The sequence below is a fragment of the Platalea leucorodia genome (genome assembly GCF_965183815.1).
Source record: "Platalea leucorodia genome assembly, chromosome: 5".
Classification (NCBI taxonomy): Eukaryota; Metazoa; Chordata; class Aves; order Pelecaniformes; family Threskiornithidae; genus Platalea; species Platalea leucorodia.
The window spans coordinates 32074127-32088835 of NC_138827.1; the positions used below are offsets into that span (position 1 = coordinate 32074127).

Below are 14709 nucleotides of genomic sequence, written 5' to 3' on the forward strand. Positions count from 1 at the left end.
AGCCGGGCAGGGCAGGACACGGCGCTCCAGCCAGCAAAGGAAGCGGCGTTTCCTGCAGAGCGCAGCATGGCCTCCAGCAGCCCATGGCAGGGCGAGCCCTGGGCCCTGGCTCTGCTCTGCCCCAGCCCCAGCGCTGGTTGGGGATGAGGACGGGATGATTTCCCTGCATGTCTCGCTGTCACTCACGGATGTTTCCCACTGTTTTATGTCCCACTGGAATTTTTCCCTTCCCACTCCCTCCCAGGCCCTGGGAAAGTGGCCTGGTGCCAGCCTTTAAGATGCCTCCATCACCCCCTGCCAGGTACTGCAGCCAGGGCATCCCAGTGTGCCCCAGCTCATGCCATCCCCAAGTCCGTCGTGGGGACACAGAGGGACCAGGAGCTGCCACAGTGCTGAGACAGGACAGGCAGGGGTCAGCCAGCCGTCCCCAGGGGCTGCAGCCCGGCCCACAGCCACAGGCGCTGCCTGTTGCTGGCAGCGAGGACGCAGGCAGTGATGGGTGTGTTTTTTACCCGTGCTCCAGAAATATCCCGCAGCCTCCCCTGGGTGCTGGCTCTGCCCGTGCACCCCGGGGTCCCGTTCCCAGGGCTTCCAGGAGCGATGCAACCCTCTGTCCTTTCCCCTCCTTCTCACGGAGCCTAAATTCCAGCCCCTGTCGCTGCAAAGGGGAACAACCCAAACCGCCCCACTGGGTCTTGCCCAGTCCTGGCTCTGGCACCTGCACACCCTCCCCCCCCCCTAAATCTCCGACCATGGCTGGTGGCAGGGAGGTGTGCCCAACTCGGAGTTCCCTGTTCCCTGCCTCTGACAGCCCCAATCCATCACGGGGAGGGCTCGGCTCTGCGGGCCCGTGCTGGGGTATATAGGGGGAAGAGGCACCGGCGGGACGGGTGGGTGCAGGCAGGGAGCAGGCAGCGGCTGTGGCAGGTGTGGGAAGGGCAGGGCGGCCGCGTGGGTGATCTTGCTGATGGGCCGTAGTGCTTGGCGTGGGAGCGAGTGCACGTCCCCAGGCCCTGCAGCCTGGACGGCGGCGGGAACCCCAGTTCTCCTCAGTTTAGCCAGCAGCCAGCGACAGAACGATTTTTCCGCTGAGGTGCGGGGCTGAGCCACAATGACCATCTCCTACACACTGAAAGTTGCTAACTCCCGTTTCGGAGGTTTCTCCAAGCTGCTCTTCCGCTGGAAAGGCAGCATCTACAAGCTGCTGTACAAGGAGTTCATCGTCTTCGTGGTGCTGTACGCCGTGCTCAGCCTCGTCTACCGGTGAGCGGGGTCGGTGTGTCGGTGTCCCTCCCTGCTGACCCACCGGGATGTGCAGAGATGCCCATCCCAGGGACTGGGGTCCCTGCAGGGAGTGGAGAAGCCCAGGGGGCTCCCCCAGGGAGGATGGGAGTGGGCAGGTGAGGGCAGGGGAGGGCAAGGAGAAGGGGAATCAGGCAATGGCTTTTTGTGGAGGTCCGAGGCAGTGTCTCAGCTCCACCACCACTCACCTCTGACCCTGCTGCTTGTCCCTGACCCCACTCCGTGTCCCTGACCCCAATGTGTGTGCGCTGCAGGCGGCTGCTGACTGAGGAACAGAAGCGCCTCTATACCAAAGTGGCTCAATACTGCAACCGCTCCACGGACCTCATCCCCATGTCGTTCGTCCTAGGTATGGGTCCCTTCCTGAAACCTGGGAGTGGCGGTCCCCTGCTTCCCCCGGCGCTGGTGGCTTGAGGATGCCCCACTGCCCATCCTGACCACATGCCAAAACATCCCTTAGACACCATTGGATGGGGGATGGAGGAGCCTGGCGTCCCAGGGACGGCACTTGGCTCCCAGACCCACTGAGCATAGCTCCCTGGCCCTGCAGATGCCAGTGGGAAGCTGTGATTTCCCCTGGCCTGCTCTGCACCCTTCTCTAGGCACCTTATCTACTAGAGATGGCTGTCCTGCCCTGTGCCACCTGTGCCCAGGGCAAGGAAGAGCTGGGGACATCCCCATCTCCATCCCTGGGGAGGGCAGCCCAATGGGAAGCACAACGTATGCTTTATCTTCCAGCCACAGAGAAATCTGTCACCCCTGGAAACATGGCAGCTCTCCTGGTGTGGGCTGCTCCTCGCCTCAACCCACGAACCCCCACGTGCTGTCTCTCGGTGCAGGTTTTTACGTCACTCTGATTGTGAACCGGTGGTGGGCCCAGTACACCAGCATCCCCCTGCCCGACCAGCTCATGTGCGTCATCTCCAGCAATGTCCATGGCAAGGACGAGAGGGGCCGGATCCTGCGGCGCACCCTCATCCGCTACGCCAACCTGTCAGCGGTCCTCATCCTGCGATCTGTCAGCACCAGGGTGCTCAAGCGCTTCCCCACCATGGACCACGTGGTGGAAGCAGGTGAGGCTAAGCCCTGGGGGTGATGGCTTGCAATGTGGGGTGACAGCTGAGGGCCACAGGCATGTCCCCGTCACTGGGAGGGTGTGCTGGGGGCCAGGGATCCTTGCAAGCATCCCTGCCCCACACTGCCCCGCACACAGGGTAGCATCCTTGCACAGATGTTCACCCCCAAAGAGCCCCGCCTCCCCTCTGCCCAGACCTTGTCTCCAGGGGCTGTAGTTTCACCTGGAAAACCCTGCGTTCCTGCTGGGGACAGTCCCCAGAAGGGCTCTCCCCCACCAACACGGGGGCCGTGGCGCTGAGCCTCTGCCCCACCACAGGCTTCATGACACAGGACGAGCGCAAGAAGTTTGAGAGCCTCCACTCTGACTTCAACAAGTACTGGATCCCCTGCGTGTGGTTCACCAACCTGGCGGCCCAGGCCAGGCGGGACGGCCGCATCCGCGACGACGTGGCCCTCCGCCTGCTCATGGACGTGAGTCGGTGCCGGCTGCGCGGGGGGAACCGGGCGCAGCGGGGGGGCTCGTGCAAAGCCTGGGTCACCCGTCCTTGTCCTTTCTGCCCAGGAGCTGAATCTCTACCGGGCCAAGTGCAGCATGTTGTTCCATTACGACTGGATCAGCATCCCCCTGGTGTACACGCAGGTGGGTACCCCTGCACCCTCCAAGCCCAGATCCCAGCTCCTTTCACCCCACAATGGCAGAGGAGCCCCACAGCCTCCTCCCTGCACCCTGATGGGGAGCACTTTATCCCCCCTCCTAAAAACACATTAGTCCCCCATTGAATCTGGTACCGGATCCGGCATGGCTGCTGGTTCACAGCCCCACAGGGGTGTGCAGGAGCCTGGGCAGCGGGGCAGTGGGGTTTAGCCTTAAGCCCACGACAGCATCAGTGACCGTCCGAGCCTCTTGCATCCTTGCTGCCCCTGTGCCGAGCGTCCCCGTCGGCTGCCACCCTTGCTGCAGGCTGACCCATGCTCCTGGCAGGTGGTCACCATCGCTGTCTACTCCTTCTTCGCCTTCTGCCTCATTGGGCGGCAGTTCCTGGAGCCGCTGGAGCCAGGGCAGGAGGGGGACCTGGACATGTATGTCCCTCTCTCCACCCTCCTCCAGTTCTTCTTCTACGCTGGCTGGCTGAAGGTGAGATGCGGCCACACAGCCGGGCTTTGCTTTATGGGCTGGGGGTGGCCAGGTGGCCCTGAGCACCCCCCTGGGCTGGGGGGTGGCTGGCCCAGGGCATGGCACCAGCCATGTCACTGCTAATTGCCCCTGGGGACACATCCTCTGGGCCCGGCCATCACACCGGGGCACTGCGGAGCTCCAAGTCTGCATGTTTCATGTACCCCACGGGTAGACCGAGGGATGGAGAGCCCTGTGGGAAGGTGTTCCTGTCCCTGATCCCCTGTCTCACCTGGCCCCCTCCCTCCTCAGGTTGCAGAGCAGATCATTAACCCTTTTGGAGAAGATGACGATGACTTTGAGACCAACAAGTTGATAGACAGGAACCTGCAGGTGGGTCCTGCCCCAGGCTGATGTGTGGGGCTGCTGCAATCGGGGCACAGGGACATCCCTGCCCCCTGTGCCCTGCTGGCCCCCATCCCTACTCCTGGCCACGCAGGTCCATGTCCAAAACAGATTCCCATGCAAGGAAGCAGGGCTGCACCTTGTCCTTCCACCCCTGTCCCTCTGTGTGTCTGCTCTCCACGGCAGCGTCAGCACCCTGCCAAGGGACGCTCAGCAGCCTGGCACCGCTGCTCAGCCCCTCACCTCAGAGAAAAGCATTCAAAAGAGGAAAACCCCAAATGCAGTCAGGAGATGGGCCTGGAGCCTCCCTGGCCCCTTGCAGAGCCCAGCCCTACCCATGCCAAGTTGGCGCTGGGAGCAGCATCTGCAGCCACCAGCCCTGCTCATGTCCTTGCAAAGCCACCCCTGTCCTCTGCCTTTGCTGTGCCCAGGTGTCCCTGCTCTCCGTGGATGACATGTACCAGAACCTGCCCCCCGCCGTGAAGGACAAATACTGGAACGAGTCCACGGCTCAGCCTCCCTACACCATGGCCACAGCTGCTGAGACCTTGAAGCCCTCATTCCTGGGCTCCACCTTCGATATGCGGTGAGTGCACGGCGCAGCCCTGGGGCTGGAGAAAAAGAGGACGAGTGGTTCAGGGTAGCAATAGCACAAGCGGGCTTGTCCCCTGCGGGCCCAATTACAGTGAGCAAACAGCAAATCCCCACTGGGACTGTGTTGCCCAGCCCCTGTGGGGCTTGGGGGCTGCGCTGGGTGATGGATGAGCCGCTGGGGCAGGGACGTGGCTTCCTGGAGCTGCTCCCTGCTTGCAAATGCATTGGGATGGAGGCGGTGAGTGGTGCCGGGCATCCCTGTGGAGGATGGCAGCCTGTCCCCATCACCCCGCTGTGCTCCCCCAGCACGTGTGAGGATGCAGAGCAGAGTCAGCTGGCGGAGGCCTCACCGAGCGTGCCGCGCATCCAGACGCCTCTGCTCAGCCGCTTCTTCACCACCGCATCCCCTGCCATCAGCATCAAAAACTTTGGCTGGGGCAGCCGAGGTCACCCCCACCTGCGGCGTCCCCGGGTGGATGGCGGCTTCCCCTCCCCTTACCCCAACCGCTCCGAGGACCCTGAGTCGGTGGCCCGCATCGAGGAGGAGGAGACAGAGGATAAGGAGAGCCGGGCCAGCGAGCCCACCACGCCTGGTGGTTGCCCAGGGGGGACCCAGCTACTGGAGGCCTCCAAAACATGGAGGAAGGAGCTGCCACTGATCCAGGTGAAGGCACCATCCAGTGAGAGCATCGGGGCTGACCGGCCAGAGGCCTGGGAGCCCTGAGGCTGCCCCAAAAGCACCCCTTTCCCAAGAGCAGAATAGCTGCCCCCACCCCAAGGCACTGCCACCGCCAGCCACGAAGCTCCCTGTCCCCGAACACCCCCCTCGGACCCCCTGTCCAGAAGCACGACATTGCCAGGTCTTTTGCCACCCATCCCCGAGCCAAGTTGTGTCCCCAGGTTGATGGGAAGATCCTGGTGGGTTTGAGATTGGGCAAACAGCCTTCACACTAGCTGTTAGCCCCAAAACCGCAGGATTCATCCCGTCTGCGTGATGCTGCTGCTGACTTGCAGCTGGCCAGGCTCACTCCCTGCTCCCGTGGCCCAGCGCAGGGGACAGGGGACAGCCCAAACCCCAGGCAAGGGACAGCCCAGACCCCAGGCAAGGGACGGGACAAGGGCATTAGTCTTGCAGAAAACCAACACCGTGATGGAGATGTCCCCTCATTATTAATAAAGCCATTGCCAACCTCAGCTTTGAGGTTCTTCCTTGTCGGTGCAAGTCATCCCCAGCAGTGAGACAGCAGGGGCATCACATTTATCCAAAAAGTGGGTGAATTTGGATTTTGTCAAGGAATGCGCATGTTCTCCTGGGGCAAAAAGGGCACAGCTCCATGGACTGACACCAGTGACGGTTGTGGGGTATTAGACCCAGTGATACAGCCAGAAAAAAAAAAGATACTTTCAGCCCCTGTAGAAGGGTTCCCGCAGTCAGACACATTTCCCCTGAGATTATTAGCAGAGCTGTTAAAAAACACCCTTTCCTGCCAGCCCCCCCTTTCCCAAAGCCACCTTTCCTTTAAAGCTCCCGTGTCCCTCTAGCAAGCCAGCCCCGCTCCTCCTCCGCTACCCTCCAGGCCACTGCTGGACCTGTTAAAGCATAGCCACAAGGTCATTTTCTGGGTTGGACCGTGTCCCGTGAAAATACCCCGAAGTTAATACTGCGTGGAGCTGAGCGCGCCATTCAACAGTGAGGAGCAACACTCAGGATGATGAGTGACCTCACTTGGGTTATGCTGCTGGCTGTTCATCGTACGAAAAGTAGCTTTTTTAAAATTCAGCCCTCGCAGCTATCTGCAGAAGTGGGTAAGGTCCTTAGACCAGGCTTTGGCACCTCATAAACCTACCGAGACTAAAGCTGTGCTTAGCCCCAGCCCCTGCCCATCTCTTTCTGGCTCAGTGCACGGCAGGCTTGCCTCCTCCCCGGCAGGTTCATCCCCGTGCGCACCCGCAGGGCTCTGCCTAGGCCAGAGCAGGAGCGATACATCCTGCGGCCAAGCCACACGAGGTCCCACAGCCTGTGCCACCGTGGGAGCCAGCCGCCACCGTCCCGTTCCCACGTCACACCTACACCGTGGCGCCGGTGGGCAATGGGTGCTGCTTTCATTCCCACGGGCCGTTGCCCTTGCAAGCTGCATTTTTCAGAGCAATAACTTCATAAACAGCGTGCATTGACAAATTAGCCATAACCCTGCTCATCAGGGGCCAGGTTTACGGCTCCTGCTCTGACACCAAGTTGGCACTTGCTCTGTAGGCCCCAGTTTCTCCCTCTGTACAAAGTCCCCCAGAAACACCCTGAATCCTGTTTGCACTCTGTGGAGGGCGAGAAGAAACGCACTCGGAGGAAGCAGCCGTGACGCATCCCTCCCAAGGGCCCTTTATCGCCTCCGCCCCACCTCTCTGGAAAGCAGGCGTTGCTGGAGAACAGGTAAAGTTTACCCCAGATCACTATGGAGAAGGAATGTGCTTGTGCAAACGTCCCGTATGGAGAAGGAATGTGCTTGTGCAAACGTCCCGCCCAGCCAGGTCCCACTGCCAGGGACTCCAGAAACGCGGCCGGTTGCACCCGCCTGGACACAGCTCTGCTGTGGCAACGCACACCCACCACACCATAACCAACTGCGCTGCCACCGCCGCCGTGCGGGTGACAGGTACCATGCTCTGATGGGGTCCGTGCGCCTCTTCTGCAGCAGGGACCCACCCCCAGATCCCTGCCAGCAAGGCAGGGGGGCTCCGTGCTGCCCAGGCCACCCGAGCCCGCTAGCACCTCCTGCTGCCACGCGCGGCAGCCGGGGCAGAGCGTCACAGGGAAAAACCTAAAAATAGCAAGCACAAGTTATTTGTGGGGCAGGCAGCCCGCATTTTAAGGCGCTAGAGACACGGGTCTCGCCCCAGCTCTGCATGGGGCAAGACGATCACGGACCACCTCCTTCAGTTCAGAGCCAGAAGTTGTTCAGCTGGGGCTGCAGCCGGTCTGCCTCGCACCTATGAATAAATGAGGCTTTTGTAAAAATATATACGCAGCGCGCCCACTCGGCAGGGATGAGATGTGCGAGTCTGCCTCCCCCCCAGCCCTGGGACCAGCCCTTAGACGGGCTCCTAACTTCACCCTCACTCTTCCACAAAGCATTTGGCAACTAGATGCGGAGATCCGTCACGCTGACCTTCTCTAAAATGAGGAGCCAGGAGGAATGATACTTCATGCCCCAAAACATCCAGCAAAGGTTTTGTTTACCACAGCTTTCCAATTCCACCACAGACGACAGGGCAGAGAGCTGGAGTTTGTACCCAGCTTTCGAAAGGGACAGACCACAACGAGAGCCTGGCCCTTCTGCTAGAAGGAATTGATCTTGCACTGGAACGAGACCAAGGAGGCCAGGGCAGGACCAGCTGGTCACTGAGCAGTGCAGCCAAGTCAGATTCGAACAAGACGCGGGACCCTGAGGGCGATCGCACAACCGGGCGGGAGGCACCGAGCAAGGGCGGAAGGGGCCGAAGCAGAGGACGCGAGCGCAGGTGACCTGGGGAGCGGAGGCAGGAGGTAGCAGCTGCAGAGGCCAGAGGTGCAAAAGACAAGTCTTCAGCCAGGCTTCGCGCAAAGGCGGAGCCTGAGGAAAGCAGGACTGCAGCCGCAGAGCTGCTCCCTGGCCAGGCAGCCCTCTCCTGAGGCATGTGCTGACCCAACGCACCACGGGAAAAGCGGGGACTCGTGCCCAGCCAGACCCCGGCAGCTCCCAGAAAGCCCCAACTCTAGCGGGGATGGACATTTGCACCTTCCTCCTGCTCGCAGCTTTCCAGTACTGGAAATCTTCCACTTGAGCCAAGTCTGACAATCTCTTGCACACCCGCTTGGTCCGTGAAGTCCCAGAACCCAGGGAGATGTTTTAGTCGAGAGCGTGCAGGGCCAGAGCTTGCCTGAAGACACAAAAACGCTCAGGGATTCCAGGAGAGATCCTTCTTCCTTTCACACTTTACGGGCAGGAGGAGCCACGCAAGCCCCCTCCACCCCGCGCACGCAAATGAGCACACAACCCCTTTACTGTAGTAGACTCTTGGTTTTATTCGTTCTCTCAGCAGAATAGTTTTTATTCATTTGCCTTTTCTGGCCTTGATCTTCCTCAAGTAGAACTCTAATTCCTTCCCTTCCAACACGTAGCCATCGGCTCGGCCACACTGTCCAGGTCTAGAGGCAATGCAGGCTGCAAGGAGAAGTCATCCAGTTAAAGAAGTTTAATAATTCGCTACCCCAGTACACACACACACCGAAATAAACGCTGCACGCAGTCCCTCTGCAAAAGCGCGGACGAGCATGTTACCAGTAACAGACACGCCAGTTTATGTGCTGGCTTCAGCACCTCCCCCTAAGGTATCGTGCTCCTGGCCCTGCTCTGCAGGGCCGAGTCCCTAATGAAGTCCTCTTCAGATCTCCAAACTGTCATCGCTCAAATTCAGTAGCAGAACTGGACAATGGTCTCATCACCAGAAGACTTCACAACACTGAACTGTTCCCCAGAATTTGAAACTGGTCAAAGCTGTTACATGTTCACAGGACATTTTTCTGACCCACAACGCAGCCCACGGGCCTTTGCTCATTCTGCAAGTCTCAAGCCCCATCATTTCTCTCAAAGGCTGCCAGGAATGATCGACTCCAGGAGTCTCGCTGGGACACGTGCCAAGTCAAGCTCCAGAAATAGTTTTCCCCTTCCTGCCAGGAGTGGGGTATCTCCGGAGAAAAGAACAAGTTACATTTAAGACCCGGAAGATACTCCTGCAGATACGGAGAAAACCCCATTGCTTTCACCCCGCAGTTAGCTTTATCACAGCGTGTAGAAATTTAAATGACCCCAAGACCAAGAATAAGATCTGGCCTGGCACCCTGTTTGTGCCCCGACTCCCTTACCCCCACCCACATTAACGCCGCCAGGGACTCACCAAGTAGCTTTCCCTGCTGGAACTGCTCCTCAAGAATACTCGCTATCTTGGCATTCTTCTTTCGCTCATCGTATTTTTTCTGGATCTTCTTTGAACGCTTCTTGTTCAAGATTTCCTCCTCTTCAGGAGTCTAACAACAAGACCGTAAGCGAAGACAAGGTTAAACCTATGGCCACCTTCTGCTAGAGCAGGTGGTCTCCACTAACATCAAGGAGACTCTCGTGTTCTCAGAGGTACAAATACTTCAGCCTCGCAGAACCAGGTGCTGTTTCACTTCTGAGGCCAAGAAACACAATGTCGCTAACTAGAGTCACTGATGACAACAAAGCACAGGGCCTCAGCGAAGGGTGCTCTTAGACAAATGACATTGCAAAGGTTTCCTTGATGAATTAATCCTCCTCCAAAAAAAGTGAATGCTCTTTCCCTCTCCAGACGTAACGAGAGCGCCGGGGTGTGGCGCAAGTCCTGGCAGACAGGTTACGAGCTCTCCCCCTGCTTCTGAACCGCACAGCGCTCGGGTAAAAGTGCTTTGTTTTTAATGCAAGGAGACAACCCTAACCCGAGTGCTACACATCGGGGTTCAAATACCTTCTAGCAGTCTGGGGTTTGCATCTTTAACACAATTAGAGATGACAGGTCTGGAGAGCTTCAAGACACTTAAGAGCAATCATTCCCCAGCACAAAGACCTGATCTGCGAAGTGTTCCTCCGCACCATAATGTCACCAATCCCCCTTCAGCAGCACCAGCTGGATAAAGGTACCATTATTAGAAGACCAGGAGATCGACAGGCACGTCCTTGTGCACAAATGGGCGCAATGCCTCAGAGAGCGCTCCGTGGTACTGAACGCTCCGTTAACAGAGCCGGACTTGTCCTGGGAGCTGACAGAATGCAGCCCAGATAACCACTGTTACCACGGACGGGTACCCAATGCTGTTCTGGCAGGCACCATCCGCTCACAACGACAAACTGCCTCTAGCAGGGCAGACTCTACTCTCTGCAAGGAGTCAAAATGACAATGCCAATCCCAGACGTACCAGTTTGGCGCCCTTCTTGCGTCCAAGGGGCAAGGCATAGTGGGCTTCATACCACTGCCGGTACGGGGTGCTGTCAATAAGAACGATGCAATTCTTCACCAGGGTCTTTGTCCGCACCAGTTCATTGTTGGAAGCGTTGTAGACGACGTCGATGATTCTGGTCTTGCGAGTGCAGCCTTTCAAAAGAAGAGCATGAATTCAAACCTACAGGGATCAGACAACTGAGAATACAGTCCGCGGCATCTCACACATACCCTTAAACCAGCTCACGTTAATCGCTCAATCAAATATCCTGCAGTTTCCCTGGCAATGAGTGAAATTCAACTGAAAAATGTATCTGGTTTTCATCAGTCCAACTTTCTGTTGCTAGGACAGAAAATGATTCGCCCCAGATGAAAAACTGGAATCTGTGGCCTCACTGGAACTAATCTCACATTGGACTGAGTAATGCTAAAAAATAAATTTTGACTGGAAAACGCCTCAGCAGATGGCAACTAACACTGCACACAGGGCTCAATCCTGGATGTACTTCCCAGAGTTATTGAAATAAGCTATGTTGAATAGGACTGCTCTGCAACACACACTAGAAGCCATATAGGTGAGGGTTTACAAGTAAATTGAGAGGAAGCTGACGTTTTCACCCTTCAAAACCCACCTGAACCATTCAGTGTTAAGCTATGAGATCTGACTGTTTAGCAGTTGCCTGCCCTGGAGACACAGCCCTCCACATACGCAAAGATTAGGCACAGGACAGCTTTTCTCCTCTTCACTCACGTACCTCACCCTCGTTCTGCAAGGTACGCTCAGTCCCTTCGCTTCTGTAACACTGCCTGTGAGCAACAGCACTTAGCACAGTGGGGACAACACTCTGCGATCACTGAGGAGAAAGCATGTCCTTCTGCCCTTACACCTCGCCAACCGCTGAAACACCACTTTCCTCACCACTGGCTTTACATCACACTGAATAACATTGAGCAGGCTCAAGTTATATGGTTTTCGGTTTGCAATTCAGAGAAAACCCACCTTGCTCATGGGAAACACTACAGACTCCCCTCTCACTAACGTGCTTCCTGCTTTTGCTTAGCAAAGCAGGAGCAGGAAGCGAACTGCACGTGCTAAGGCAATGCTGTCCCAGGGCCATGCCTTCGCAGCAAAATCCTCAACTTTCTCTATTGTACAGGATCACCTTTTAGTAAGCATTCATCGACAAAAAAAAGTTGCATTTATGAAGAAGTACCCATATTTAGGTTTTTTTACCCCTCTGTAGTTCTCCCCGCCCCACTAAGAAGGTAATGCAAGCATGTTGCTCAGTGTAACCATGACACTCCAATCACTGTGAACTTCGCAGACATCCGAGTCTCCTAAAGCCACATAAGCTCAAAGTTATCATCACTATGCATGCTGCTGCAGACCCAGTACTGCAAGCTCCATGATGCTCAAGCAAACCCAGCCTACAAAAATCCCCGTTTGCATCATCATCCCTCTACTCTGTAGCAGTACCAGGGACCAGCAGAGCTGTCAACAACTTTTCTGTTCCAACACACGAGGGTTACGATGTACTTACATTCCGATCCCCAGGAGAAGTTGCCAACATCCAACCGAAGGGCACGGTATTTCTTATTTCCACCACGAACCCTCACTGTATGAATTCGGCGTGGGCCAATCTACGGCCAGAAACAAACACCAGGGTGTTGCTGGTGCTGGAAGGCTGCACAGCTCATGCAGGAGCCCAGCCAACTCCTAAGCTCAAAGGCAACGTGGTCAGTGTAACTATGACAAACCCCAGCATCGGCAGATACGGTAAGTGACCAAAACGGTCTGTTGCATCTACCTAAGGTGTAAATTTCATCACTCCAATTGCCTCTTGTCACAAAAACATATCACTGCTTTCTGCAGGCATAGAGAAAAACATCACCTTTTAAAGCAGCAGCGACAGATATTTAACTGCTCACAAAACACAGCAGATATTTAAACCAGCAACTCAAGTTTGAAAACACAACTACCGAGCAGCCTCCCCACATCACCCACCTTAGTGTTGGCAGGAGGTCGCCCCAACTCATACTTCCTCTTCTTGTGGTAGGGCTTCCTCTTGCCCCCAGTCTTGCGACGCTTGTGCCAGTTGTCCCGGGAGATACCTGAATGGAGAGCAGCGTGGTCAGAGGACGGCACGGAGCCCACCTGGCCACAGCAGGGCACGGTTCTGAGTCCTCAGCTCTCCAAGGTTGGTATCTGCACGGTGCACTCAGCCTTATGCAGCAGTCAGAGAAGCTTCATCATTGATACTCAGATCCACCTCGACCTCCTCCCTTCCAGCAGGGCCATACAAAGCAGACAGACTCCCCCCACCATGCCTAACGGGTGTCCCCTTTGGGAAGCAGCCTCCCAACCTACCTCATGTGCTGGGCACCTATGGGAAGTGCCCCATTCCAAGCTGCCAGGCACCCTATAGGAGATACCCTATGTTATCCTCTGGGTCTGATAGATCATCTATAGAAAGGAACCACCATCCCACCCGTCTGCTGGGCCCCTGAGAGACACACCAACACCCCTTCTCCTACCCAGTCTACTGGGTACCTCGTAAGGACTATCCCCCCATCGTACCCCATCTCCCGTTCCCCCTATAACCCCCCCCGCCGACCAGCCAGGTACAGGGCCACCCCCCGCTTGCTGGGTCCCCTACGAAAGCCATCCCGCCTCACCCGCAGGCTTCCCTGCAGGAAACACTCCCTCTCCAGGCCCCGAGCACTACGGCCCCAGCGCCACCGAGAGCGAGCCCAGCGCTCGGGGCCTGCGTCAAGGCAAGGCGAGACGAGGCCGCCCGCACCCCCCCCCCCCCCCGCCCGTCGCCATGTTGGGCCTGGTCACCCTCCCTCCGCCAGCAGCTCGGTGCCGTCGCGGCCGCCCCCAATGGCGGGCGGTGCAGGCTAGCGAAAACTCCCCCCGTCACCCGGTAAGGGGCCGGGGCGGGCGGCGGCGGCGCGGCGAGCGGATGGCGGCGGATGGCGGCCGGGCCCGGCGGCGGCCCCACTCACCCATGATGCGGCACTGGCGCAAAGAGGCGGGGCCACGCCTCACGGGGCGGTTTGGCGGGGCGAGGTCTCGCGAGGCCCTGACGTCACCACGCCGCCAGCGGCGGGCGCGCGCCGTTGCCCTGGCGACGCGGCGGCGATGAGGGGGGGCGGCGGCCGATGGCGGTGGCGGCGACCGCTGCCGGGGCCGAGCCTCAGCGGCCCCCGGCTCCAGCCCGCGGGCCCGGGAGGGAGGGGAAGCATCGTCGGGGGGCTCGTCTGCCCCGGTCCGTCCTTCCTGCCCCGCGGGTCCCCTCACCGGCGCCTCCCGGAGGTACCGGGCGGGCGCTGCATCCCCCGCTCCCGCGGGCTCCGGACGTTCTGGGCGCTGCGGGGCGCGGGCGCCTCATTAGCATACGGCTCATTGGTATTCTGGCTGATTTGCATACCCAGGGTGCACCGCGGCCCCGCGGCGCGGCCGGGTGGTGCTTTCCGCCGCCCCCGCGGGGCCGCCCCGTCCCGGAGCGGGCCCTCCCCTGCACCGGGGCGGTGGAGCAGGGAGCGGGGGGGAGGGGGAGGGGCTGCGGTGGGGGTCGCCGTCTGCGCGAGGGGAACACCCGGGAGGCGGCCTCTGCGCGGGGAGGAGCAGAACCATACTCTGGTTTCTCTTCAGATCGTATAAATCTTTCGCCTTTTACTAAAGATTTCCGTGGAGAGGAACAGGCACGAGTGTCGAGCAATTTTTTGAGGCTCCATTTCGGTGGAGCTGCTCCTTTTCCTGGTCAAAAACAGAGTGGGGGTCTCGTACAGCCGTGACTCTGCGGCACGGCCGTCCGTGCGGTTTACGGCGCCGTGGAGAAACACGGCCACACGCGATCGCGCTCGGCTGGGGCTGGGGGCGAAGGGAGGCGGGGGCGGCCGGCAGCCGCCGTGGGCCCGCACGGCCGCCGCAGCGCCGCCCCGGCCGCTCCGCGCCGCCCCCGCCCGGCGGAGCCGCCGCCCCCGAGCCCGCGCCTGGGCGCCGCCCGCCGCTCTGCATACCCAGGGGGCAGCGCGGCAGCCGCCGCTCCCTGCCCGCCGCCGCCCGCCGCCGCGCCCGCTCCCGTCGCCGCTCCGAGCCGCCGGGGCCTGCGCGGCTGCTGCGGCTGCGGCGGGGCCGGGCCGGGGCCCGCGGGGCCGGGAGCGGGCGGGCGTCCGTCGCCCTGAGTTGTGGGGCGCGGGGCAGGCGGGCGGTGCGGCGG

At 59.2% G+C, this 14709-nt stretch overlaps 2 protein-coding genes across 2 annotated transcripts; one reads left to right on the plus strand and one right to left on the minus strand.

Annotated features, from left to right (window-relative positions):
* Positions 1-1111: 1111 nt before the first annotated feature.
* Positions 1112-5216, plus strand: BEST4 (bestrophin 4; the record flags this gene model as incomplete). The annotated part of the gene is made up of 9 exons (XM_082314507.1): positions 1112-1263; positions 1557-1651; positions 2142-2375; positions 2696-2850; positions 2942-3019; positions 3362-3514; positions 3806-3886; positions 4330-4484; positions 4799-5216. 9 exons carry the CDS (start codon positions 1112-1114, stop codon positions 5214-5216), a joined length of 1521 nt encoding a protein of 506 aa, XP_082170633.1.
* Positions 5217-8527: 3311 nt separating this feature from the next.
* On the minus strand, positions 8528-13641 carry RPS8 (ribosomal protein S8). The gene is made up of 6 exons (XM_082314060.1): positions 13493-13641; positions 12489-12595; positions 12025-12124; positions 10461-10636; positions 9425-9554; positions 8528-8691 (listed from the first exon to the last, which is right to left on the minus strand). Exons 1-6 carry the CDS (start codon positions 13494-13496, stop codon positions 8582-8584), a joined length of 627 nt encoding a protein of 208 aa, XP_082170186.1. The 5' UTR covers positions 13497-13641; the 3' UTR covers positions 8528-8581.
* Between the last annotated feature and the right edge of the window lie 1068 nt (positions 13642-14709).

Excerpts from the sequence above, each read along its gene's own strand:
- RPS8 (XM_082314060.1), bottom strand. Across the intron at positions 9,555-10,460 it reads GCAAGAAGGGCGCCAAACTG|ACTCCTGAAGAGGAGGAAAT; the intron begins GTACGTCTGGGA and ends TCTTGTTGTTAG. Across the intron at positions 8,692-9,424 it reads CCAGCAGGGAAAGCTACTTG|CCTGCATTGCCTCTAGACCT; the intron begins GTGAGTCCCTGG and ends TTCTCCTTGCAG.